We start from the raw sequence: 24,684 nt of genomic DNA on the forward strand, positions 1-24,684 counted from the left end.
ACTTGTTAGGAAATATTCCACAAATTGCAAGAAAAAAGTAAAAGCTGGTGAAGAAAAAGACCTGAAAAATAGTTTAAAAAAAGGAGAAAAAAGACTATCTAATATAAATATCCCTGTTTATTATTCAACATTAGAAACAAACACATGGGACGTGATTTTAGCGTTGCAGCAGAAGAAGACAGAGTACTCACGGGGAACCCCTCCGAGGTAAACGGTCTCTTTGGCCCCTGCGGAGCGGCTCTGTCTGGGGCCGACGCTGTGCTCGCTGGCTGCATCGACGTGGAGCTGCAGGACGTTGTTCTTCTTCACCACTGCAGACGCACAAACATCATTATCTCACCGTGCTCGTTACAACACGACAACAACAACAACAACAAATTATTATAGGTTAAGTTAATGCCATTGTTATTTAGAAAGCACTGTCACTGCATATGATTTATGATTTATTTCACATTAGAGGCAGACACTGTTGCGTCAAACGTCATGCCTGTTTTTGACTCCACAATGCCGGCATGCTGTCTAAAATCACCCACAGGAGCAGCATGATGCCACCGTTATTTGGTTTTGAGTGAAAATTTGAAGGCATAAAGAAGGGACTCTGTCGTGACCCTAAAGCACGATATTATCTGTGTAAAAAGGGTTTAAAAGACACATGGCAGTGTAAACGCTGACCCCCAGTCGTTTATATCATGATCCTATATCTTAGTTTAAAGAAAATCTTTTTATTTTTTTACTTATCTACTTATATTTATCTTTAATTTATTCTTTCATTCTTTCATTCTTTTTCATTCAGGTCTTCATGTTTATTTGTTTGTGAATTTGTTCGTTCTTTAGTAGTCATAATAAACAAAAAAAAGAGAATTATAAAAAAGGTGTGCAATTTCTAATTTAACGACACAGTGACGAATAATCTGTCAGTGTGAACTCACCTGTGACCGTGTGCCAGCGACCGTTACACAGAGGCTCCTCAGGAGTGAAGGAGGTGGAGAATTCACCTTTACCGCTGTTCAGTGACGCAGTCACCTACACACACACACACACACACGCACACACACACACACACACACACGTACACACACATGTACACGCACGCACACGCACCGTCAGGTTTCATAAAACAAATGTCGATCCAGGTGTTAACCCTTTGAAACCTGGATGACCATCACATTCACACGCCTTTCACTAATATTTAAATGTGAACTGAAACCTCAAAAAAGTTTAATTTCTCTTAAAAAAACAAAAGTGCAAGAAACATTTGACAAGAAAAAAAACAAAACATTTTAAGTTAAAAGAAAGAGAGAGATAAATATTAGAAAATAAATAAATAAATCCCAGAAACTATTTTTATGATTCATTTTTTTAGCACTTTTCCTTTAACAGTTTGTTTTTGTTTTTTCCTTTTTTGTGCTAATTTTCAGATAATTTCTGTGTAACTTTGAACAAAGTTGCTGCTCGTTTTGGTAATTTCTTGTTGAGTTGTTGTATTTCTTTCCTCACATATTTTTGAGAGAAATCTGGTTGATTGTTATATTTCAAATATTTCAAAGGTTTAAAGGGTTAAAGCTCTGTGGCGGCTCTCACCTGTCCCTCACTGAGGACCAAACTCAGGTGTTGATCAGGTGATGTCCCAGCATGCAACAGCAGCCCAGAGTCCGAGACGGGTCGAACCTCCAGCTGGATCTCCAGATCCCGACCCAGAACTAAAGACTCATCTGCGGAGAGAGAGACAGTCAGGGGACAGCAGGCCCCGAACACGAGGAAAAACCACAGAAGAAGAGCGATGATGGTCACCTATGGCGATGTGTCCTCCCTGTCCGGAGAAATACACTCCGGGCTGCAGAGGGTTCAGGAAGCACGGCACCGCCCCCTGGCTGTGGGCGGGGCTTCCTGCAGGGGCCTCGTTCAGCTTCAGATCCCGGACACAACCGACGAAACCACCGGAGCCCGGAGCCTGAAGGTGAGGCAAAAAACAAAAAAAAAGGCAGACGTTTTTACATCACATGAAGAAGAGATGAGCGATAAAGAGTGAGTCTGCGCGTGTGTTAACCCTTTAGGGACTGTTTGGTGCATTTTACTTGCTTATTTTTGTGATAATTTTTGTGTTCATGCATATGGCAAAAATTTGAAAAAAAATCTGAAAATTAATGAATGTTTGAGATTTATGATTAGGACTGATGTTAAAGAATAAACCAAGTGAAAGCAGATAATCATATTAATGTATAATATTTTTCATAGCCTGATTCTGAGAAGTGCGTTTTGTGTGCAGAGCGAGTGTGAGTATTTGAAACTGCACAGAAATAAAAATGCATAAAAATCAATGTTGCTGTGATAATTTAAAAAAATCTATTTATCATGTAGTGTATTGAAAATAACTGTATGATGATTTTTTTAACATAGTAGCATCATGACAAAATCCTGGTGTTTAAAGGGTTTAAATTCTGAAAATGAATGAACATTTGATATTTATGATCAGGCCTGATGGTTAAAAAATTAACTCAATGAAAGTGAAAAATAATATCAATTATAACATTTTTCCTGATTGTGAAAAGCTCATTTTATATGATACAAGTGTGTGTGATATCAAAGTGGGCCTAAAGGGTTAATCATGTGCTCATATGTCTTATTACTTAAACAATACAAGTTGGATTTATCACCATGTTGCTAATTTTGATTACTTTTTAATTTGTCAGAATGTGTCATTATGACGAAAGCAGCAGTTTAAGATCAAACACTGAACTGGCAAAACCCGAAACTCTGAAACCCAGCCGTGTAACGGACCTGTGTGTGTGTGTGTGTGTGTGTGTGTGTGTGTGTGTGTGTGTGTGTGTGTGTTTGTTATTTATGGACGTTTTACCGTCAGAGTGGGCGGGACTCCTCCGATGTAAAACGGCCCGGTGAGACGAGTCCTGTCTCCTCCGGGGACCCTCTTGGACTGAGCGTTGATGCCGTCCACGATCAGACTGATCTTGTCTCCTTCACGCTTTATAAACACCTGAAGAGACACGAAAGAACGATGAACGACCTCCTCATCCACCGCACCGTGAGTCTGAACTCTGACCCTCGGAGAGGCGTTAGAGACGACCTGCAGCGAACTGAAATCCGCATTAAATCTTGTGTTGCGTGTGCTGTCGTGTGATAAACGGGGTCTCGTATCGGAGTACGGCGGGCTGATCCTGAGACTTTTTTTCCATGAGGTGCTTTTGCATATTGCATGAAACGCACTGCTGTCGTTTCTATGTTGTGTGTTTTTATGTCCTTAGAGCATGTCTTTCATGTATTTTATGGTGAAACTGAAGGCAAATTTCCACGTGTGGACAATAATGTTAAGCAGAGCAGGTGAGAGACGGAGGTGAAAGAGACACAGGACACTCGCTGTCTGTGTGATATAAAACAACCCTGACAGAGTCCAGTCACTTTATGATTTAAAGCAAAATTAAATACAAACTACCACGCGTATTTATTTATTTATTTATTTGAGCAGCTTTGTCCGAATGAAATGAAGAATCTCTTTGGTCAGCTGTGAAAACACAAAGGGAGACTAAATCTAACTAGTCTGTTAACTGCGGCTTATTTACAGTTTGCATTTTATACTGCTGTTCATTAATATGTGATGTCCCTTATAAATAAACATCAAATAAATAAGTAAATATCAAAAGACGACGAAAATAAATGTCACATAAATAAGTTCACTTCCTGGGTAAAACGAAGCCTCACCGTGTGCCACTGGTTGTCGTTGTACTTCTTGCGGCTGCGCAGGCTGACCTTCCTCTTCCCTCCGTCCAACAGGAGCAGCAGGTGGCCGTCTAACACGCTGAGTGACATCACGGCGGCGCCGCGCTGCCCGCCGCCTGCGTACAGCACAATACCATCGGAGGAGTTGATCCTCAGCGCCATGGAGATGTGAGGCCTGCAGAGAGAGAGAGGGGTATTAAATATTACGCCACAAACATTTCAGAACATATAAAACCATTTTAACCCTTTGAAACCTGCATCGCCATCAGTTTTATTGCGTTCAGGCGCCTTTCATAAGCTGTTTGACCCTTTGAAACCTGAGCAGAATGGTTACAAAAACACGGGGGAAAACTTGGCAACAAATGTCCCACAAATTGCAATAAGTTAGTAAAACGTGACAAAAAAATAACAAAAAAATTAGTTTTAAAGAAGAGGGATTATTAGAAAATTATCCAAGAAAAAAAAAGTAAATATATCCTGAAAAACTGTATTTGCAATTGTAATTAAATAATTAAAGAAATATATTTTTTTATTAAATTAAATAAATAAATAAATAAATAACAAATAAATATTTAAATAAATAATAAAATGAGAAATATTTAAATTTAAAGTAATGTTTCAGAATAAATACATGACATATATTTTCAGCACAATTTAGTTTTTTGTTTTTCCCTCCCAATATTTTTGCTTCTTCTTTGGACATGACTCGTTTAATTACTTGTTGCATTTCCTCGTGTTTTTGAAAGACATCAAATCAATTTGCTCTGGTCTCAAAGGGTTAAAGACAAAATTTTATTCCTCTTCCTCTGCAAATTAAAAAGATTTTGACCTGATGATGGCGCTGTAGAAAAAGTCAGAGGATCACCAGAGTGATTACAAATCATCCAGAGTCAAATATAATTGTGTGCACCAAATTTCATGAAAATTAAACAAATATGTGTTGAGATATTTCGGTCTGGACCGACGTGACGGCCACCAAACTGTAAAATCTGACAAGTTGATCTTATTTTAAAAAATCATGGAAACTGAAAACCTTGAAAAAGGAAAGTAAATATAACTAAATCCCAATTTATGTTTACTTTAGTTTACTTGAAATGTAGTTGTATTTATGTAACTTTATCAAATTGATGCAATTGAGTACAGATATTACTAAAACTTAGAGAGATTGATTTAATTAATCATTTTTTAGTTGCAACAACTTTGCAAAACTAAGTGAATGACTCAATTCTAAGTAAAGTTCTTAAGATTTAGATACAAAATAAACCGTTCAATATTAATACTTCTATTTACTTAAATTTTTCAATTTCTAGATTTTTGTGAGTGAAATCAGCTTGTCAGATCTGACAGTGTAAATAATCTACGACAAACAGTTTTCTGTTTGCGGGGAGAGTTTCCACAGCAGTTTGTGTTGACCCTCACATCGAGCTGAGCGAGCCGCTCAGGGAGTCGTATCTCTGGTAGCTGTGCGCGGAGCCGCTGAAGTGCGTCGCTCCGGTCTCCTGGTCTGACGGCTCGCTCTGACACGAGTGCCTGGTGTTTCTGCTGCGAGACCCCGACGGCTTCTTGTGCTTTCCCTGAGCGAGAAACAGACACAGAGATTCGTTTTTCACTTAACGCGCTTTTGTCTGGTTTGTGTTTTCTTTGTGTGTAGCTCTGTTGTGTGTATGTGTGTGTGTGTGTGTGTGTGTGTGTGTACCTTGGGTTTGGGCTGAGCAGCGACGATCTGCTGAGGCTTTTTGGCAGCAGGACAGTCCAGAGGAGCGTTGACGTTTTCTTTCGCTTTCAGCAGGTTCAAAACCATCTGAGGACTCGTTAACCTGAAGACAGGACACACACACACACACACACACACACACGTTTTCATAATCAGACATACTTCATTGATCCTTTGGGGGAAGGCAGGATTCATATCAGTTGCTCTTATATAAACGCAGAGAGAATTACAAGATGATAGAAATAAGAAGTACGTAAAAATAAAAAACATGCATTTTAGGATAATATTTTATATATAATTAAATAATATGTACATATATGTATTTGTACTGTATTTATAATTGTAAAAATTTTATCATCAAAATAATGTTACAGAAAAAATATATAATAAAAAATATTTTTTTTTCCATTTTCAGTGCTGTTTAGGTTTTTTTTTTTCTTTTTCTTTCTTCATTTTTTATTGTTAAAAGCTAAAATTACAATACAAGGTAGATGTTTTTCTTTTCCTTTTTCTGAAGCGAGCGCAGAGTGATTTGAGTGGAGCGGGGTGAACTCTGAGTGAAGGTCGGAGCGATAATAAACGGAGCGGCCTGCGTCGCCTCTGAACGGGCAGAGCGTACACCTCCGTGAGCGAGGAGCGGGAATTCTCATCGCTCCACGCCGCTCCCACGCTCTGTATCTGACCGCCTGTATTCACTGACAAAAAAGAAGCCATGTGCATTCGTGTAGAAAATTTAGGACGGAATGCGTCGGGGAATCGAATCGTTGATCGTTAATCAAATCTTGAGACCAGTGAAGATGCACAGCTCTCGTAACCGCTGAAAGACGATTTCCCCGTTTGCTGAAATATGATATCAAGCTTTATCTGACACATTTGCTGCTGCTCTGCTCGCTCCTCTCACCTCTTGACGAAGACGTTGCTGAGACATCCGGTGAGGTTGGTGAGGCTCTGGTGGGGCGTTCCTCCCAGGAAGGTGCCTTCCTGCGAGGTGGTCACGCCGCGGCCCCTGCTGTCCACCCGGATGCCCTCCTTCGCCTTCTCCAGCACGTCGTCCATGTACAGACGCATCCTGCAGGGCGAGCGATCGCACCGTCAGTTTGAGTGATTCACTTTTTTTCTTTGCAGCTACATTTAAAGTTTGAAGCATCGTGTTGATATTCGGAACGAGTTTCACGGCTCACCCGTTGATGTTGTTGTAGACAGCGACGTAGTGGCTGTTGTCGTCGTTGTACGTCTTCTGTGTCTTAATCTCACTGTTTCCAGCTCTCACCACGACATGGCCCTCGTGCAAAAACACCTGACACACTCCGTCCTACACACACACACACACACACACACACACACACACACACACACACACACACACACAGGTTAGGACACTTCAAAGTCATAGAAAAAAGAAGAAAACACTATGGATGATACTGTAGTAGTAGTAGTAGTAGTAGTAGTAGTTTATTCTGAACTTGTGAAAAAACATGTACAAAATAAAGAAAAGACAATCATAAAATAGTGGACAGACAAAAAAAATACATCACAAAAGAAGACATAAAAAATTGTAAACATCACGATTTGATTCACATATCTGAAAAGAAGCGGGAAGAAGTACCAACTTATTTAATCCCACCTCTTATCCATAACTTAAAAATACTCAGTTATTAAGCCTCCACATCAAGTATACAATAATTAATTCTCCAGACTTATTCTAATATATTATCTTTAATACCAATAATCTTTATCTTTATCTTTAAGATATAAATTCATTACAAAAATATTTATCTTAATAAAAATGTGAATTCTTACATATATACCTTTTTCAAAAATGTAAAAATTAATTGCTGACATATTAATCTTATCAAAAATAATCTCAATATACTGAGCGAGCGAGAAAGACAAAATAAGAGCGGAGACGGAGGAAGACACGGAGGCTCGTCCCACCTGGTCGTGGTGGTAGAACATGAGTCCCTCCTTCTGCTCGGTTCGGAAGCTGAAGCTGGTGTAGAAGTTGTTCCTGAGGGTGGGAATGTTTGTCAGAGCCAAATCCAGGTAACTCTGACCCGAGAAATGAGCCTCGCGAGCCATCTGCATGAAAAACACACACACACACACACACACACACACACACACACACACACACATTATTTATTTTTGTTTCAACAGAAAAAAGCCTGAATTAGAAGAAGAAAACTTTGGAGAGGTATCATTTTTACTTCTTGAAGAGTAGATTTAAGTTATTAAACTGGTTTTAGGATTATAAGACTGTCATGTCTTGGTAGGGCGGGCGCCCCATGTACAAAGGCTGTGGGTTCGATTCCGGCCTCAGCCCTTTGCTGCATGTCATCCCCTCTCTCTCTCTCTCTCTCTCTCTCTCTGTCCCCCTTTCACACTCTATCTGTCCTGTCTCAAATAAAGGCAAAAAGCCCAAAAAATCTTAAAAAAAAGAAAGAAAGAGAAAAAATTAAGTTATTTAAAGATGAATTAACAGAGCAAGAGTAGTTTGTTTTTTAGTGCCATTATCTCGAGATCCCAGGTCAAATAGCTCCTAAACTCTTGTTTCCTCGTGATAACAGGTTGATTTATGTTTATTCTCAGAAAAAGGACAGTTTAAGGACAGTTAAAACATCACTGTCGTGATAGTCGGGGAGGATTCGTGATCATAATGTCAGGGCGTAAAATCAGGTTGCGAGGATGCCGTCTGTTGATGCTGACGTGGCATTATTGATCTCTGGTGAACATTAGTAAGAACAGGAAACGTTCTCACGATAATGGATCGATTATCTGAGATGAAAAATAATCAAAGCCGTACTGTTTTGTCGGGAACAATCATTATATCTTCTTCTTTTCTTTTATCCCATAACGATTGTGGAATTATTTACAGCCTGAAAAAAAATTACATTTCAATAAATGATGATGTCGAAAAGAAAAAATCACTGATTGAAAAAACAACAGCAGCATCATTGACTAATATTTGAGCTCGATTTAGAGTGGAGATCATTGTTATTGCCATAAAAATTATAGATGTACCGCCACGTGGTTGTACGCCTCCGTTACGGTTTAAATTCATGTCTGTGAAAACTTGGACGCTTCACACACAGCAGATCTCTGCAATCAGCACAGCTTCAGGGTGGATACCAAAAGTTTTTCAGTTATGGCCAAAAACACGTTTTATGAGGTTACCGTGACCTCAACTTTCGACTTTTGACCACCAAATTCTAAAAAGTTCATCATTAAGTCCGAGTGGATGTTTGGGCTAAATCTGAGGAAACTACCTCAAGGTCATTTTCAGATTTGCGTTCACGACAATGACACGGACGCACGGTCAGAGTGACCTTCAGCTTTGTCCACCACAACTGAATCAGTTCATCCTTGAGTCCAGGTGAGATTGAGTTTGAGGTATCGCGTTCACAAGAATGAACCCGACTGACGGACTTGTGCTTAGATCGCCTCTGGCCTCGATTATCGGTAGAACGGAGGCATTAAAAACGCCATTTGTTCCTTATTTTATACGAGCTGAACGCTGCGCGGCGTTTTCTTACCAGCAGGTCGTTGTCGCAGCCGAAGCTGACGCCGGAGCTGGTCATCCTCTTCAGGTCAATGTGAGAGCTCTGAGCCTTGACGTTCCTGAAACAGCCCTTCAGAGAGCCCTGCTTCGGGAACAGAGACTTCAACCTGGAAACAGACAGACAGAGATCTATAACAACCTGAGATTATTTTTAATTTAAAGATGTTTTTTTCGCGGGCAAACTAGAGAAAAACCTTAAAAGCGATCACTTAAGTTAATGCAGTTCATGAGTATTTGCACTAAACATCATTTCTATCCATCCCATAATGTCCTACTCACTTCTGAGGCATCTTGTGCTCCGGCACTCCTCCCAGGAAGTAGTTTCCACTGAACGGGGGGATGCTCTCTGCGAGCTGATGGGTGTAGAGGCTGAAGCGGTTGTTTCTCACCACGATGCGGTTCGTGCTTGAACGGAGGAGGATGAGCTCCAGCTGCACAGTGAAAAACAACCCGACACGCGGCGTGAAAAAACAACTCCCTTTTTTTTTTGGACAAGAAATTTTTATTCTTGTGTCATTACTGTTTTACCTCTTAAAGATCCCTAATCCTTCAACAGGGATATGACACGTACAAAAAACACTTTATATAACACAAACGAGAAAGACAAAGACAGACACGGCAGACTTACAGCTTTGGGGTCGGCGTCGCTGATCCTCAGGTATTCAGAAGATGCGTCTTTGGGCTCGAGCTCCACGATATCACCAGTGAAGTCGTAGAAAACCTTCAATCTGCCCCTGAGCACCGCCATGCACAAGAACTGACTCTACAGGACGAGACCAACACGAGAGCTTACAGGTAGCATGCAAACACTGGCGTGTCGGTACTGTGAGCTTTCGTTGGTTGTGCATACGTGAACGTGGCTCCCAACAAGGACAAAACATGAAACCAGTCATTCGTGACCAGTTTTTCAAAACAACTTGACAAGTTGGGGCTTCAGGATACTTGGATTACTTCGAATAAGCAGTACAGAGACAGTTTGTGGTTTTATTATGTATTTTTTTTAACGTTTAAATCCTGGTCACTATTTGCTCAAATTTTTGGGGAGATAAGTGCAACAGCATTTCCCCGTGAAATTTTGGCAGTGTTTTGTGGACAACAAAACTTCACCCAACTTTCCATCGAAATGAGGGTGTGTAGATAATGACAGAGTTTTCATTTTTGGGTGAACTATCCCTTTAAAAAAATGATTTCAGAGTAAACGAATGTTAGAAAAACGTAATAATTTCAGGATAAATGAATTAAGTAGTGCTTGAAAAAAACAAAAACAAAACAAAAAAAACTTTATTCAGCTACTTTTTCCATGGCAAAGTTAGAAATGTGTGATTTTCAAGGTATTCCAAGACTTAAATTTCTGAGTGTTAAATTCAATACTTTGAGCACCTCACACACCTTGTATAAACCCTGTTAGAATAATGAAAGAGTGAATGAATGACGTGTTTACCTCCTTCTGCAGCAGGAGCAGTATTCCGTTTTGTGAGAGCAGCTTGACTTCCTGTTCGAAGCGCTGCATGCGAGGCGATTCATCGGTAAAGGTGATCTCAGCGAAGCCGGTGCCGTCGAAATACGCCCCGTCGTTCACCCAGGCCTGAGTCAGCACCGGCTTGGACCTGTGTTCACCCGTTTATATCCATAATAAAACACACAGAGGAAGACAAATGGAAAATATGAAAGCCAGTTTTATTTAAAAGAGAAAATATATGATTAATTCAGACCAAGAGAGGAGTTAAAGTTATTATTTACCTGTTCATATTTAAAAAAAGAATTTAATCTGAGACAAGACAGAAAGGAAGGAGCGACATCCGACAAATATTTCAAATAAATAAATTAAAAGACGACGTGCACCGACCTGCCGCATGGTTTCTCCTCTGTGGTGTTGAGATGGAAGATGTTTTCAAAGTTGTAGAGACTGAGCACCTCCTCGTTGAGCGTATCGAGCTCGATACAGCCCTTAAAGTTCGGCAGGACGAGCGATGGCGGGGGCTAAAACAAGAGAAAAGATACTTAATGCATATGGTTTAAAATTACATCATCACAGCCCTAAATCTTACTTAAATATCAGGGACATATTTTTAAAAGAAAGCGCTATTCCTGATTTTACTTGGGTTCATGTTCTTTGAATTGTCGCTTTTTCGATTTGACTTTGTCCGGGGTTCAGCAAAGAAACTTTTTTTTAAATGGTAATTGTAATTAAATTGAAGACAAACTTTACTATAACCAAACTACTATAATCAACTAATTAGGGTTAGGCAGAATTTTGCTCAAATTGTAACATAAAACAAGACTTTTTTCTGATGTTCATGAGACATTTGCTAAATCTTTTATATATAAATTATTATTTGCATTATTGTTATTAGTTACCAATTATTTTAAGTTAAAAAAACAAAAAAAACAAAAACAAAAAACAACAACAAACAAATTCCTACATCCCATGTCTTAACTTGTGAAAGATTGATTTGAAACATTTTAACACTAACTCTTATATCTAAATCATGGATTTTAATGCCTTTTATGACTTATCTTATCTTCAGTAACATGTAATCACTAACACAGGCACATTTACAGAAATGCTGATTATTGACTGTTGTCCTTAAATAAATAAAATATATGAAATGTATCAGGTCAGTAAACGAGGATGCTCTCATAGTCCACAGCTACGATGCAGCGACAGAACAGCAGGCGGTAAAATGAGGAGTTTGAATGAGCTCCATGCTCTTACTTTGAAAGTACTCGGGTATCCTCCCACAAAGAAGACAGTGTCGTCGGTCAAGAGGTTGAGCAGCCCGTGATCTCCTTCAGCCTCCATGTAGGCTTTGGTGACCGTCTGGTCGCCCTCAGAGGCCTCTGAAGACATGGCCATCTGACCGTACTGAAGGATCCTGCACGCACACGCACACGCACACGCGCGCGCGTATACACACACACACACACACACACACACACACACACACACACACACACACACACACACACACGTGAGAGAGAGTCTCATGCCAGTGGCTAAAAAAATTAAAATGAGACCATTTGAATTCGATGTTAGCAATAAAGTCATTTTATACATCGCATGTGGAACGACATCGAGTTCATTCACATATTCACCCGCCCCGAGTTCTGTGTCTGACTTTTTATCCTCAAACACGTCTAAACGACAGAAGTAGCCCCTCTTTTTGGTACGAATAGGCTGGTCGGTGTCGGCGTCTTGTTTTCAGATGACGTGAATGAAATAAACAACAAAGCATAATATGAAACGATAGACGTTTTTTTCATCAGATGATATATTTCATCTCATGTTTTGGCTGTGTCCAAAATTGTCGACTTTCTGGGACTCCACATTTTAAGCTCTGTCTGATATTTCGGGGCACGTGATAAAGTCTGATCCATTGCGGGCTGTATTCGTGGTACTGAGAGAAAGTCCTCTGAAATGACTCTTTTCCACTGTGGTAAAGTCTATAACCATTTTAACGGGTAGATTAATTTCACTGAACTAAAAACAGGCTCAACCTCCCAGCTACAGTCTGTTAATAAGAGGTTATTCAGCACCTGAAACTTGAAAAGGTTGATTTATTTTATGTGGCAACCCTTAATTAATGATGTAGAAGTGAGGCAATAACAATCGTACCAACCAGCCCTGTGTTTTACATTGCAAAATTCACATCACGCCGTTTTTGTTGAGTTGTGTCTGTATGTGTGAACTCCTGACATCTCTGAGGCATTTTGTATGATTGATTTTCAGTCTGTCCTGACCTGTTTGTTAACTGAAAAACCACTAAACAGACATAAAAAAAACCATATTATTTCATTATATCGCACAGCTCTATATTATAGTGTGTGTGTTACCTTTCCAGCATGATGCTGTTGAAGTTTCCGTTAGATTTGACGTCTTCAGGCATCGTCACCTCAGCGGTTTTTCCTCCGATGTTAAAGAACCAGCGCAGTCTCTTCCCCACCAACGACATGCCCAGGAACTCCTTACTGGACTACAAATACCAGACAGAACAGTAATGAAATACAAAACACCCATATCGTCTTCTCTCACAAAAATATATACCAACTTACGTCCTTGTTGCCGAGGTAGAAGACGAACTGTTGGTTGCTGTTGTCCTGCCGTCTGGCTCGTGCCGCCTCTGGCAGCGTGATGTAGAACTTCAGGGAGGTGTAGGCGGCCAGGTCGGCCAGGTTATGAGGAGTACGGACCTGAACGCCGGACTTCCCGTTAAACTTCACCGGCACGCTCACCTGGACGGAGGAAAGAAGAGAATAGGCAATACAAAAAAATTATAGGCAGCTGAAGAGCAGAGGGTTTTAACCCTTAAATACCGCGATTGACATTAGTGTTTTATTGTGCTATTCAGATGCCTTTTACCAGCATTTCAAACTCTGAAACCGGAGAAAATCATTTTGATTTCTTTCAAAAATGATGGGAAAACATATTGAGCAACCTGCCAAGAAATGGACAGAGAAACTGCAAAAATTTGTAAATTTATTAGCTCTGGAGGATTATTTTAGGTTATCAAAAAACAAAGTAAAAATGTCCAGAAATACATATTTATGATCATCTAATATATATATATATTCTTTCTTTTTTAAAAATTTTTGTTATTGTCTTGTAAATTTTTTTTTCTTTTACTAATTTCGTGCAAATTCTTGGACCATCTCTTGTTAAGCTGCTCATTGCTCTCTTTTCATGTCTTTGAAAGTAATCGAGCCAATTTGCTCAAGCTCCAGCTTCTGAGTGTGTGTGTGTGTGTGTGTGTGTGTCTGTGTGTGTGTGTACCTTGCTGGCGGCGTTGCGCGCCTGCTGTATGAGCTGTCGGATGCGGCTGATGTTCTCAGAGATGTTTGGCATCTGTGTCGAGTGATTCTGCAGTTTATCCAGCTTCTTCATGAGCAGAGGAATCGTCTCACCCAGCGCTTGCACTACGGAGAGAGTTGATTCAATAACCAGTTTGCATTTTAACAACAGTAAGAACACCATCATGCCTGATAACTGTTTTTGGGATGTTTGTGGTTGTTTCGTTTGTCCTGTGTTATCCTGTCTTGTCTGAACTCGTCTAAGTTTCTGTCTCCAGCTACTCAAATGAATACTAAATAAATAAATACATTTTGAGTTTGTATTAAACTAAAACAAGTCAAAAGGAGCAGACATTTCCCTCTGTGTAAACATCAATTTGCTTTAATAAAAAAAAAAAGTTTATTTGATATTGCGAAACTTTTTGGTCATTTTGGTATCTTTAATGTTAAACGGTAAATCGGGTTAAAATGGTGACGAGGTAAACAGTAACTCAGTTGGGATCATAGTTAAAGATTTATAATAGTAGAAATCATATGACTAAAAAGACTTCAAAATATCAAAATAGTGGAAGTCCATCAGTACTTGAAATAAGGTTTTTTGGGATGTTTCTTTGCTGATGTGTTCACAAGCTCGTACCGGTGTTGTTGGCCTCCATCAGGGCCTTGTTGATGTCATCGTTGGTGGTGTTGGTGTCTCCGTAGGTCTGCGTCCATTTGTCCAGCTGCTCTTTGATGGGACGTAGGGCATCGTTGACTTCAGTGGCCGTGGTGTTCGCCAAATCCGCAGCTCGCTTTGCCGCATCGATCTCCTGACTCACATCTGCGTATCACACAGACAGACGGATGAAAAGGTTAAAAAATAAAGAAACAAATATGTGATTCCTGTGCTTTATTCAGTGCTCATTTCTATTTATACTTCCACTTGTTTAAAGTCATGTTTTCCAGCGTCAACAATTTATTCTTGTGTGAATTTAACTCAGCATTCATCATTTTTAAACCTAGTAGGATCTTTTTTTTTTAGTATATGTTTGCCTGGGAGCCGGGCGGATGGCTGCAGGACTTTCTGTTTCTGCCGTGTTTTGCCATCAGTATCAAACAAAGTTCATGACGTGTTTTCATAGAAAGCAAAATCAGCTGAAGTTAAAGCTCTTTTTGAAATTTTTAAAGAAAACATGCTCCAATACTGCAGACCTATGGGTTTGGAAAGCATGTTTTCTTTAAAATCACCAAAAATGACATTTATCACAGACAGAAACTGACGAAACAAAAATTATTATGCACTTTTCAAATTCCCACGGTCCTTGAATGTATCATGTGTTAGTATACAGGTTTGTAAAAACAATATTATGTGAATTTTCCAAAAACTTTCAGGGTATATTTAGTTTTTCCATGACCCCTGATTCTGCGTGTGTTTGATCTGCGTACTTGAGGTGAAGTTGAGGCTGTTCTGAACCATCTCCAGGTCCTTCATCACGTTAACTTGTTTGGTTTTGGCGCCCTTCAGTCGTCTCTGAGCGTCTTCCAGCTTCGGCTTCAGTTCTGTGCAACACAAACAAAAATACTTCAACTGCTTGAACATCCAAACTGAAGTCTAAAAGACTCTACTTAAAAAACCAAAAAAGGAGAGTGGCGTGCTCAGTGTGTGTCCGGTTAACAACAGTAAAACAAGTTTCTCTGTGGTGGATTAAACGCTTCAAATAAACGGAGGCAAAAAGAGCCCGTTTACCTGCAGTGCCCTGCAGACTGAAGTCTTTGAAGTTTAGTGCAGCTAAACTCTGCGATATGGATCTTAATAAACTTCAACATCGACATCAAGCTTGATGTATGCAGACTGTAGATGACATCAGGATTTGATCCCAGGCTGTCTTTGATCGCACAACGCAGCAACGGCAATCCTCAAACCTCTCTCACTGCGATGTAGGACCGCCGCTTTAGAGCCGCGTTTCTGTCACTGTGGTCATCTTTCGTCTAAGACAGCCCAAAATTGCACAGTGTATGCTGGGCTAAAAACGTGGTGGTGTGGTCTTGTGGAGCACTCTTGTATTGGATAGAAGAAAATAGTGAAGGAAAAAAACGGTAGAAAAAAGCTTTTCGGCTCAGCTGTGCAGGATCAAAATGTTCTGACGGAGGCTGCTGTGCTGAAACACGTTGGCGTTTCTTTTCTTTCCAATTTTTTCTCTCCGATAAAAGAGTGCCTGCGGCCGCTCTAAAAGACCGCTCCACCACATTTTAGGTGAGCTGGCTCTTTTTGGCTTTATTTATTTAATGACTCTACTTTTATTTTACTTCATGAAATCTCTGAAAACTTAATCTCTCCAGTGAATCAGAATCAGAATCAGAATCACGTTTATTGGCCAAGTTCAACAAATGAGGAACAAGGATTTTTTTCCGGGTTGGCAATGCTCACAGTACAGGGCAGGGAAATAAGTTAGGGATAAGAAAAATAGAAAAAAAGACAGACATAGACATGTAATTGTATTCACAAAAGGAAGAGATAGAGAATATATACAAAATGTACAGTATGTAATTCAAAATTAATTAATTCGAAATTATCGATGAGTGTTTACCGTTGTTGAGTTCATCGTTTAGCTCTTCGACCTCGTTTCTTAACTCCACACTGTGGTTCTTCAGACGGTCCGCGAGGTCACTGAGATCCTGGTCCTTTATGCTCTGAACACACACACACACACACACACACACACACACACACACACAGACACACACACACACACACACACACACACACACACAGAGATCAATGTTAGCCAGACACGAACAAAGAAAGAATCCAAAGCCAGCTGTCTGAGCTGTATTTGTGCGTGCACGTGTGTTCACACAGGTGAAAGAATAAAAGTGTACCTCCATTGTGTCGTTAGCCGCCTTTTCGGCCATCTTGGCGAACTCCTCGGCCTCATTAATGCTGTTGACGATCTTGTTGTAGGCCTGCGTCACATCCACAAACCCGTCCTTCTTTGCTGTTTCAACCAAACTGCAAAAAACCCAAACGACATCACTTACATCTTCTCTTTACTCGTGTGTATTATTTACTCATGTGTATTGTGTGTATTGTGTACTTCCCTCAGGGAGACGTTACAGAGCCATCATTGCTACACGCTCGCTCTCCTCCCAACATCCAAAGCTTTTAAATAAACAACCAGCTAAACTCTAAGGTTGTCTTTTTAAGCACCCTCTCAGTTTTCTTATGTTGCATTTTATTTATTCATTTTATCATTTTTACTGGTTTTACTTGTGCTGTTCTTATGCATTTATCAAAGTACTGTATTGTTTTTTATTATTGTTGTGGAAACAATATTTTCACTCATGTCTTTACCTCTTGTCGTGCAATAACTGTATTCAGGGGCTGATGCAATGGCACTGCACTGGTGCTATACTTGTGTCGGTATTGATATATGTTTTTATCCTTTGTTTGTTTGTTTTTGTTTGTTTGTTTGTCTCTCCGTTTTGTCAGCTGGATGTGCATTTCTGTCTGGAGCGTGATGTGATCGCAGTTTATGTGTGGCATTGTCGCCCAAAACATATTTCCCACCAGAGACGACACATCTTTTCTTGTCTTGTCTCATTTACCTGATGAGTTTTGTCACCACGGCAACAACTAATCTAACAGATTAATAAACTTTAAGTAGCGAAGCCGCTAACTCACTGTGTCAGGTTCATGGCTGCCTCGTTCAGCTGCTCGGCGTGTCTCTCTGCTTTCTCCACCAGAGATTTTTTGGAGTCTGGCCAAGCAAACTGCTGCACTTTGTTTGCCAACTCAGTCCGGGCGCCGTCCAGCCGCGCCGCAAGCCGCTCGTACTCCTGAGAAAGACGTATGACGTGTTAAGAGACACAAACAGTGTTTGATTCCAGATTCGGATCTTTGTCAAATGTCCTCACAGCACCATCTTTTGTCTCTGCAACATCAATGAAGACAAAATGCCAAAAAGTATTATTTTTATTGTCATTATTCATTTTATTTTCTTTGGGAATGTGTGACTGTATGAGGGGATATAGATTTGTACTTTGATGTAAATGTTTTGACATGCGTGAAACTTTAATAAAATTAAAAAAAAAAAAAAAAAAAGATACAGCCCTCTACAGAAACGTCAATGGGGAATATGTTTTTATTTTTTTGGTAATTGTCCGCTGTAACTGGTAACACAGATTTTGTCACGTGTTTATTTACCAGTGGAAACATTTCCTGAGGCAATGCAGAGCCTCCCTGCAGACTGTATTAGTCATTTATCATATTATTTATTTATTTTAAATGTACGTTTTTGATTGTTCTTACCTCTTTGGAGTCGTGCAGCGTGGAAATGGCATCGTTGACCTGCGCTACATCATCCACAGCCATTTGCAAATGGTCGTTCACTTCCTTGTGCTTCATCATCAGGTCGTCCATCCTCCTCTGTGTTAAAAAATAAAGTTTTAATATCACTTTTGGTCACTGGGCTTTTCTCCTCTCTGACTGTTGTTCTTGGTTTCTCACCTGGTTGTCCTCCAGGTTTTTCTCGTTGACGTTGTTGATCTCCGCGGCTCTGGCGGTGTTGTTCACGGCTTCGTTCAGGGCGTCTCGGAGATCCATCATTTCAGAGTGGAAGCGGGACAGGCGGTCTCTGATGGCTTTGGCCAAGTCGCTGTTGTCTCCCTGACGACCGGCCAGCTCCTTGTTAACACGATCCAACACTAGAGGAGGACAGAAACTTGATTAAATTATATTACTGCATTATTTAAACATTCCTCAGAAATAAAACTTTTTTTTTGAAAGCAAGATGTTTTTCTCGTATCTTGTCTCGAATGCTCTTGACCATTTGTAAAATTTTCTCTTACCTAAGAGCAAAGCAAAATTAAGGAAAACGTTGGTGAATCCCAAAAATCAGTGCTGTCAGTGTCTGTTGTTTTTTGATAAGGGATACATGCTGTTATGCGTATTGATAGATCACACTCTGATCTTTGCAGCCACTTGAAATAAGACACTCTCCCTTCGTAAAAACTCAAACTAATAATGTGTTTGTCTCTAACTTACATTTCTGCGCCTCTGCCCTCTCCCTGTCTGCCATTTTCTTCTGGCCCACGCAGCTCCTGAGCCTCATCTCCCTCAGCATGGCCTGCACCTCCCTCATCATCCTCTCCCTCTGCTCGCCGTCCTGCTCCGCCTCGGTGTTGTTCTGCAGCGACCGGTTCGCCATCAGCATGATATCTGTGGAAAGCATTACAACAAAAAGTATAAATCATTAAGTCTGCAGTCGACAATCCTCTTTTCAGAAGGTGGATCGTCAAAAATGCTTTTTCCGATGTACAGACAGTATAATGTTCAGATAAAGCTTTAAACATTTGAAACATCAGAAATGTGGACTTTCTGTAGAGCTTGACTCATTTTGACAGAAATAAATTAAAAGATGGATTAAGTATAAGAGAAAAATGTGGTAATTAAGACCTAACGAATTCAAATTTGATATTATGATGAATGAATTAATGAATGAATGAAATGATCCTCTCAGGCCTCTTATCTGTGAAACTGAGTTTAAGACATATTTAAGACTTTTTTAGGACCTGCAGACACCCTGCTGTTAGCCTGTGGAACACTTCTGATGAAAAACACGTTTTCTCCACTGGCTTTTAAAATCTCTCCAAAGTGTAAACTTTTAAATTCAGCAGACTGCTTTACTTTACTTTTTTTTCTTTTTTCTGATATGTTTTTAATTTTAGGTTTAAGAAACAAAACTGACATAAACTTTATTTTAGTCGTGAAAATATTAAATTTTTGTATCGTCAATATTCTATTCAACTGAATTCTGTCCAAACATCCGATAATATTGGTGATGCAGCAACTGGTGCAATTATTGATTTAAATGACTAGTTTGTATTATGTTAGATTTTGAATGGACCAGTTGTCCTCTGTCCTACCGTTTAAGTCCATGGTGATGTTGTTGATGAAGGACAGCAGGTCTTGCGCCCTCTGGTGTGTGTTAGTGGTGCTGTTCCGCAGGCCGTCGACCCTGCCGCTCATCACTGACGCCTGAAAACATCACAAAACCACGACAGAGACATCCACAATATCTTCATTTTAATGCTGATTACAGTATTTTCAGTATAAAGCTTCTAATGTGTTATATTGTGCCAAATTAAATATGAATATGAAAAGTCAAACTTCGATAGATATAAGTGAATTTATCCTTTACTTAAACATTTTAAACGATAGTGTCTTGGAGAATTTTTGTCATAATATATAACTGTATAATAATAAAAACAATATCATCATGTAGACATTTATAGAGCATTTATAAGCTCCAACAACTGAATTTGTCTCTGAACGTGGCACAATGTGTCTTCACTGTGCCACATTTAAGCTTTTCTAAATAAAGATTTAGTGAATTCAGATTGCACAGATGTGTACGTGTGTGTGTGTGTGTGTGTGTGTGTGTGTGTGTGTGTGTGTGTGAACAAACCTTGTCCTGCAGTTCATCAATGTCGTCATTGATATTCATGATCTCAGCATCCAGCATGTCGGCTCGATTCCTGCTGTCATCCAGTGTACTGTTGTAGTTCTCTATGGCGCGCTGGAATTATGGGAAAATGAGTTTATGTTAAAGTGTATGAAATATGACACCAACAGTTCAGCAGCTCCTTTGAGCCACATCGTGTGTGTGTGTGTGTGTGTGTGTGTGTGTGTGTGTGTATGGACTCACAGCGATGTCCTCCACAGACTTGTTGAGACCCCTGAGCTGAGCCCAGGCCATGGAGCTGGCGTTCAGACTGCTCAGCTGAGCGGCGACCGAGCGGAAGTTGTCGTTCATTTTGTCCAAATCCTCCAACAGGACGATGACACAGTTGTCGCACGCTGCAAGAAAAACAAACACATAAGACACACACTTAATGTGTAAAAATGTGATTTCACAATCAAGATTTAAAAATATTATACGTAAATATTATTTTCTACTTTTATTGAGTTTGTTTTTTTAACCAACATCAGTCCTAAAAATAAATAGATTTTAAATAAATATTATTTTCTGAATATTAACCCTTTAAATGTCAGAGTTTTGTCATGATACCACTATGTTTTTTAGACTTATTGTAGGAGCTGAGCTGGAAATTACAAGATTATATAAAGATAAATAATGTTGCCATAATGTATGTCATATGCATGAACACAGCCAAAATGATCAAAAAATAAAGAATGAAAAAGCTCGTAAAATGTGTCAAACAGTCCCTAAGGGTTATGCAGGATTTAACACTGTCTGAGAAATGTTTTCTCTATTTTTTTTAGCAGTTGTTTGAGTGTTTGTGTTACTTACGTTCACAGTGCATGCCGTGCTCGTGCTCCACAGGTACGTTGTGGTCATCTAAGCAGATGTCGCACTGTTTTCCCGTCATGCCGTCCGGACAGCGGCACTCTCCTGTGCGGGGGTCACAGCGGCCTCCTTTACAGTCGCACCCTGGAGGGAAGATGGTGTCAAATAAAAAAGTGGGTTTGATTTTATTAGAACCATTTCACAGCCAAAAATCTACCAAATAAAAGCAGCCACAGTGAAAGTTATAGCTATGACTCATCCTGCACCACAAGCTACTGCAGCTACTGTCATCTATGCAGCTGTTTATATTACTGACACTTTAAAACTCTGATCAGGTTTTCAGCATCCTTTCTGAAGAGCTTTAAGTGTTCACACTGTAGTAAAAAAAACCTGAACAACAACAGCATGAAAGAGGTGATCAGAGCAGACGATGAGTTTGGTGAGTGTATATGTGCGTATGTGTATTTATATACATGTAGGAGTGTATGTACGTGTATGTATACATATATATTTGTATAAATATATAGAGATTTTATCTTATATTACCTTTAACTACTGTATTTCCTTTTCTAAATATATTTTCAGGTTTTAAAAGAAAAAAAACAACAATTGCTTCCCTGTATGTTACGTTATGCATTCACTCACTCTTGCACCCGTTGGGTCCGTAGTCCCAGAATCCAGGAGCGCACTGTTTGCAGTTGGGCCCGTTGACTCCGGGCTGACAGGCGCACTGACCGCTCTGAGGGTCGCACGGCTGGACGAGAGCTGCGGAGGCGTCGCAGTCGCACTGACGGCAGCCGGAGCACGAGTCGAAGCCAAACGAGCCGCCCTGAGAGGAGAAACAGATTCAGAAAAAAGTGACTTTCGGTAAAGAGGACAGAGTTTTGGATTGTTTTGTTTGTTTAAAGTTTAATCTGAAAAGAGAAGAGAGAAGACCATTTGGAGACAGCTTTAGAGACTGTGAAATTTAGAGAAAAAAACAAAAATAAAACAAAAACGTGTACAGCTCTTACATCACAGCGATCACAGTGCGGTCCGGTGACTCCGGGTTTGCAGCGACACTGTCCAGTGCGAGGGTCACATGACTCGGTGCCACATGGAGAGCAATTACACTCTGTGTTACAACAGAAAACAAAAAACATTTTAACTGGCTGATACAACTTATGACAGAGTTTTAGGGCCAGAGGCGGCCAGCCAAGGAGGCTGCCTGTGCTCTCGCCTGTTTTATAGCTGGCTGGCAATGTGTGTATTTCAGTAATATAACAGTCCTTTTTCTCGTGAAAAATACAACTTTATTCTACTAAAATTACGACTTTTTCCCTTGTAAAATTACACCTTTTTTCTTGTAATATTCCAACTTTTTTTTGTCAAAACATTCAGACTTTTTTTGTCATAATATTCAGACTTTTCTCTCAAAATTACAACATTATTCTTGTAACATTATGACTTTATTCTCAAAATCTCACTTTTTTTTTTCTTTAACATGGCCCGAATCCTCCGTCTTAATGCAAAAAATTAAATAAAATAAAAAATAAAGCTATTTAGGGTTAGTGTAATAGCTTCCAGTTTCTTTTTTTAATTGAAGCTTTGCCTGCAAATTTCTGCGGCCTAATTAGATGAAATGTGCGCACTGCTGCCTCTCATGCACTCAGTTTGAACTCACTGGTGCAGTTTTTGGCAATGATGGCGTCGCCGTAGTAACCAGGAGCGCAGATGTCACAGTGCGGCCCGGCCGTGTTGTGCATGCAGCTGAGACACTCGCCGGTCAGCGGGTGACAGTCGGTGAACAGCATGTTGGGGTCGGTGTTGTCATGACAATGGCACAGCTGGCACCTGCTGCCCAGCACCATGGGGTTGCCGTAGTAACCAGGGGCACACCTGAATTAAGAAACTCATTATTAATTAACACGTTTGGGCAACAGGTTTAACTACATTTTTGGCCACTTTTACAAAAAATAACATTTTGTCATATTTGCTGAAAGTGTCACAGTGTGAGATTCTGTAACTGTTTCACAAATTTTAGTGTTTGTTTAGCTGTAAATCTGAAAACAGCGATCCTTAACCAACCACCACACTGTAAATGATATTAAAAATCTTGATGTGAACTAACTTATAAATATCCAGGAAAGATAAAAAGCAAAGTTTAAATCTCTGAACTCTCTTTAATTTGAAGATTTTATGAAGTTTGTCAGTATTGTCATGTTATCAAATCAGAATCTATTACAGAGGTAGTTACAAAAAGTAAAAGTAGCACAAAACAACAACAAAAAAAGTGAAAAATAAATTAAAAAAACAAAAACTCTATAAATTACAATGACATGAGTAAAAAAAGTCATAAATACATAATTAGTTAAATAATTAAATAATGAATTAATTTAAATAATAATAATATAGGGAAATTTTACTAATTGTCCTTTAACATTAGTCTCCAGTCAACTAACAGATAAGAACAAACTGTGAAAAAAGGACAGACATAAAATATAAGATTTATAAATATATTTTCTGATGAGCACTTTAACAAAACCACATTGTGTTGAGGAGGTTTGTTTACCTCTCGCAGTTTGGTCCGGCGTAACCCGGCATACACAGACACTGCATCCTGTCGCCTTTCGGCACACAACCTTCTGCAAAGCTACATGAAAAGACAAAAAAAATCACTTATTAATATTATGACGTAAAATGAAATGGCATAAAGTGATTAAAAGTAAAGAGAAAGGCTGGAAAAAGAGATTAAACTGAACTGACTTGTTTGATGGGACCCTCAGTGGACAGGGACAACTGGAGCAGGACACCGCCTGTCCATCAAGACTGTTGTTGCCGAGGAAACCACCCTGGCATGTCTCACAGTGGTCTCCTGCTGTGTTGTGCTGGCAGTTCTGATGGAAAGAAAAATAATCACAACTATAAACTATGCCAAAGAAATTCATCAATAAGGAAGGATTTAATGTTGTAAATTCTCACCAAACAGATTCCAGATCCGTCCAGACACTGGTCAGAGTGTCCGTTACAGTTACAGGGGACACATTTGCCCAGAAACAGGCCGATAGTGTCTCTGTAGTAACCCGGAGCACATTTCTATAGAGAGACACATTAAGTTCAGAATGAAGACAATTTTTAATAATTTGAATTTAATTTGGATTGGTCTTTTTTTTCTGTTAAATGCTAGAAAAACGTTGTTTTTTTTAAAAATTTAGTTAATTAATTTAGTTTATACTAAATTAATTGTTAGGACAAAAAAATATATACAGCAATTTACAATGGCATAATTAAAAAAAAAAAATAAAAAAAAAAAAAACCCAGTAAAAACTCACATTTAAGAAGCTGGGACCAGAGAATAATTTAAACATTTCAAAATTAACCAAATAAAAAATCTAATAAATAAATAAAACAAAATAAAAATTAATTGAGTGTGTGGCTCAAATGTACAGTATATCTGCTTGACAGTATTATTGTCACTAAATTCCTGTTGATTGTATAACCATGTTTTAAAACGCATTTTTCTACAACACAAAATATATTTCATCAAATTTTTTCCAAAGAGGTTTTATTGACAAAAACATCCTCACACTGTAGCTAACTTTGAATAGCTTTAGATCCAAAAA

At 39.4% G+C, this 24,684-nt stretch overlaps 1 protein-coding gene across 1 annotated transcript in view; it reads right to left on the reverse strand.

The window, feature by feature from the left end:
* Positions 1 to 24,684, reverse strand: part of lama5 (laminin, alpha 5) — a 114,213-nt gene that overhangs the window by 1,943 nt on the left and 87,586 nt on the right. The window contains exons 42-79 of the mRNA XM_042491160.1: positions 24,044 to 24,157; positions 23,828 to 23,958; positions 23,634 to 23,714; positions 22,746 to 22,960; positions 22,096 to 22,196; positions 21,728 to 21,911; positions 21,086 to 21,226; positions 20,480 to 20,631; positions 20,240 to 20,350; positions 19,698 to 19,809; positions 18,817 to 18,990; positions 18,280 to 18,476; positions 18,082 to 18,198; positions 17,455 to 17,609; positions 16,653 to 16,782; positions 16,361 to 16,463; positions 15,219 to 15,332; positions 14,431 to 14,613; positions 13,777 to 13,919; positions 13,059 to 13,238; positions 12,840 to 12,979; positions 11,722 to 11,881; positions 10,852 to 10,985; positions 10,447 to 10,612; positions 9,634 to 9,768; positions 9,285 to 9,436; positions 8,980 to 9,112; positions 7,382 to 7,525; positions 6,628 to 6,758; positions 6,348 to 6,515; positions 5,429 to 5,549; positions 5,152 to 5,306; positions 3,715 to 3,907; positions 2,855 to 2,992; positions 1,792 to 1,951; positions 1,582 to 1,712; positions 930 to 1,023; positions 192 to 311 (exon numbers count right to left, since the gene is read on the reverse strand). Coding sequence (XP_042347094.1) covers positions 192 to 311; positions 930 to 1,023; positions 1,582 to 1,712; positions 1,792 to 1,951; positions 2,855 to 2,992; positions 3,715 to 3,907; positions 5,152 to 5,306; positions 5,429 to 5,549; positions 6,348 to 6,515; positions 6,628 to 6,758; positions 7,382 to 7,525; positions 8,980 to 9,112; positions 9,285 to 9,436; positions 9,634 to 9,768; positions 10,447 to 10,612; positions 10,852 to 10,985; positions 11,722 to 11,881; positions 12,840 to 12,979; positions 13,059 to 13,238; positions 13,777 to 13,919; positions 14,431 to 14,613; positions 15,219 to 15,332; positions 16,361 to 16,463; positions 16,653 to 16,782; positions 17,455 to 17,609; positions 18,082 to 18,198; positions 18,280 to 18,476; positions 18,817 to 18,990; positions 19,698 to 19,809; positions 20,240 to 20,350; positions 20,480 to 20,631; positions 21,086 to 21,226; positions 21,728 to 21,911; positions 22,096 to 22,196; positions 22,746 to 22,960; positions 23,634 to 23,714; positions 23,828 to 23,958; positions 24,044 to 24,157 — 5,413 coding nt within the window. The remainder of the gene's footprint in view (positions 1 to 191; positions 312 to 929; positions 1,024 to 1,581; positions 1,713 to 1,791; positions 1,952 to 2,854; positions 2,993 to 3,714; positions 3,908 to 5,151; positions 5,307 to 5,428; positions 5,550 to 6,347; positions 6,516 to 6,627; positions 6,759 to 7,381; positions 7,526 to 8,979; positions 9,113 to 9,284; positions 9,437 to 9,633; positions 9,769 to 10,446; positions 10,613 to 10,851; positions 10,986 to 11,721; positions 11,882 to 12,839; positions 12,980 to 13,058; positions 13,239 to 13,776; positions 13,920 to 14,430; positions 14,614 to 15,218; positions 15,333 to 16,360; positions 16,464 to 16,652; positions 16,783 to 17,454; positions 17,610 to 18,081; positions 18,199 to 18,279; positions 18,477 to 18,816; positions 18,991 to 19,697; positions 19,810 to 20,239; positions 20,351 to 20,479; positions 20,632 to 21,085; positions 21,227 to 21,727; positions 21,912 to 22,095; positions 22,197 to 22,745; positions 22,961 to 23,633; positions 23,715 to 23,827; positions 23,959 to 24,043; positions 24,158 to 24,684) is intronic.

This window comes from Plectropomus leopardus, chromosome 8, assembly GCF_008729295.1.
Source record: "Plectropomus leopardus isolate mb chromosome 8, YSFRI_Pleo_2.0, whole genome shotgun sequence".
Classification (NCBI taxonomy): domain Eukaryota; kingdom Metazoa; phylum Chordata; class Actinopteri; order Perciformes; family Serranidae; genus Plectropomus; species Plectropomus leopardus.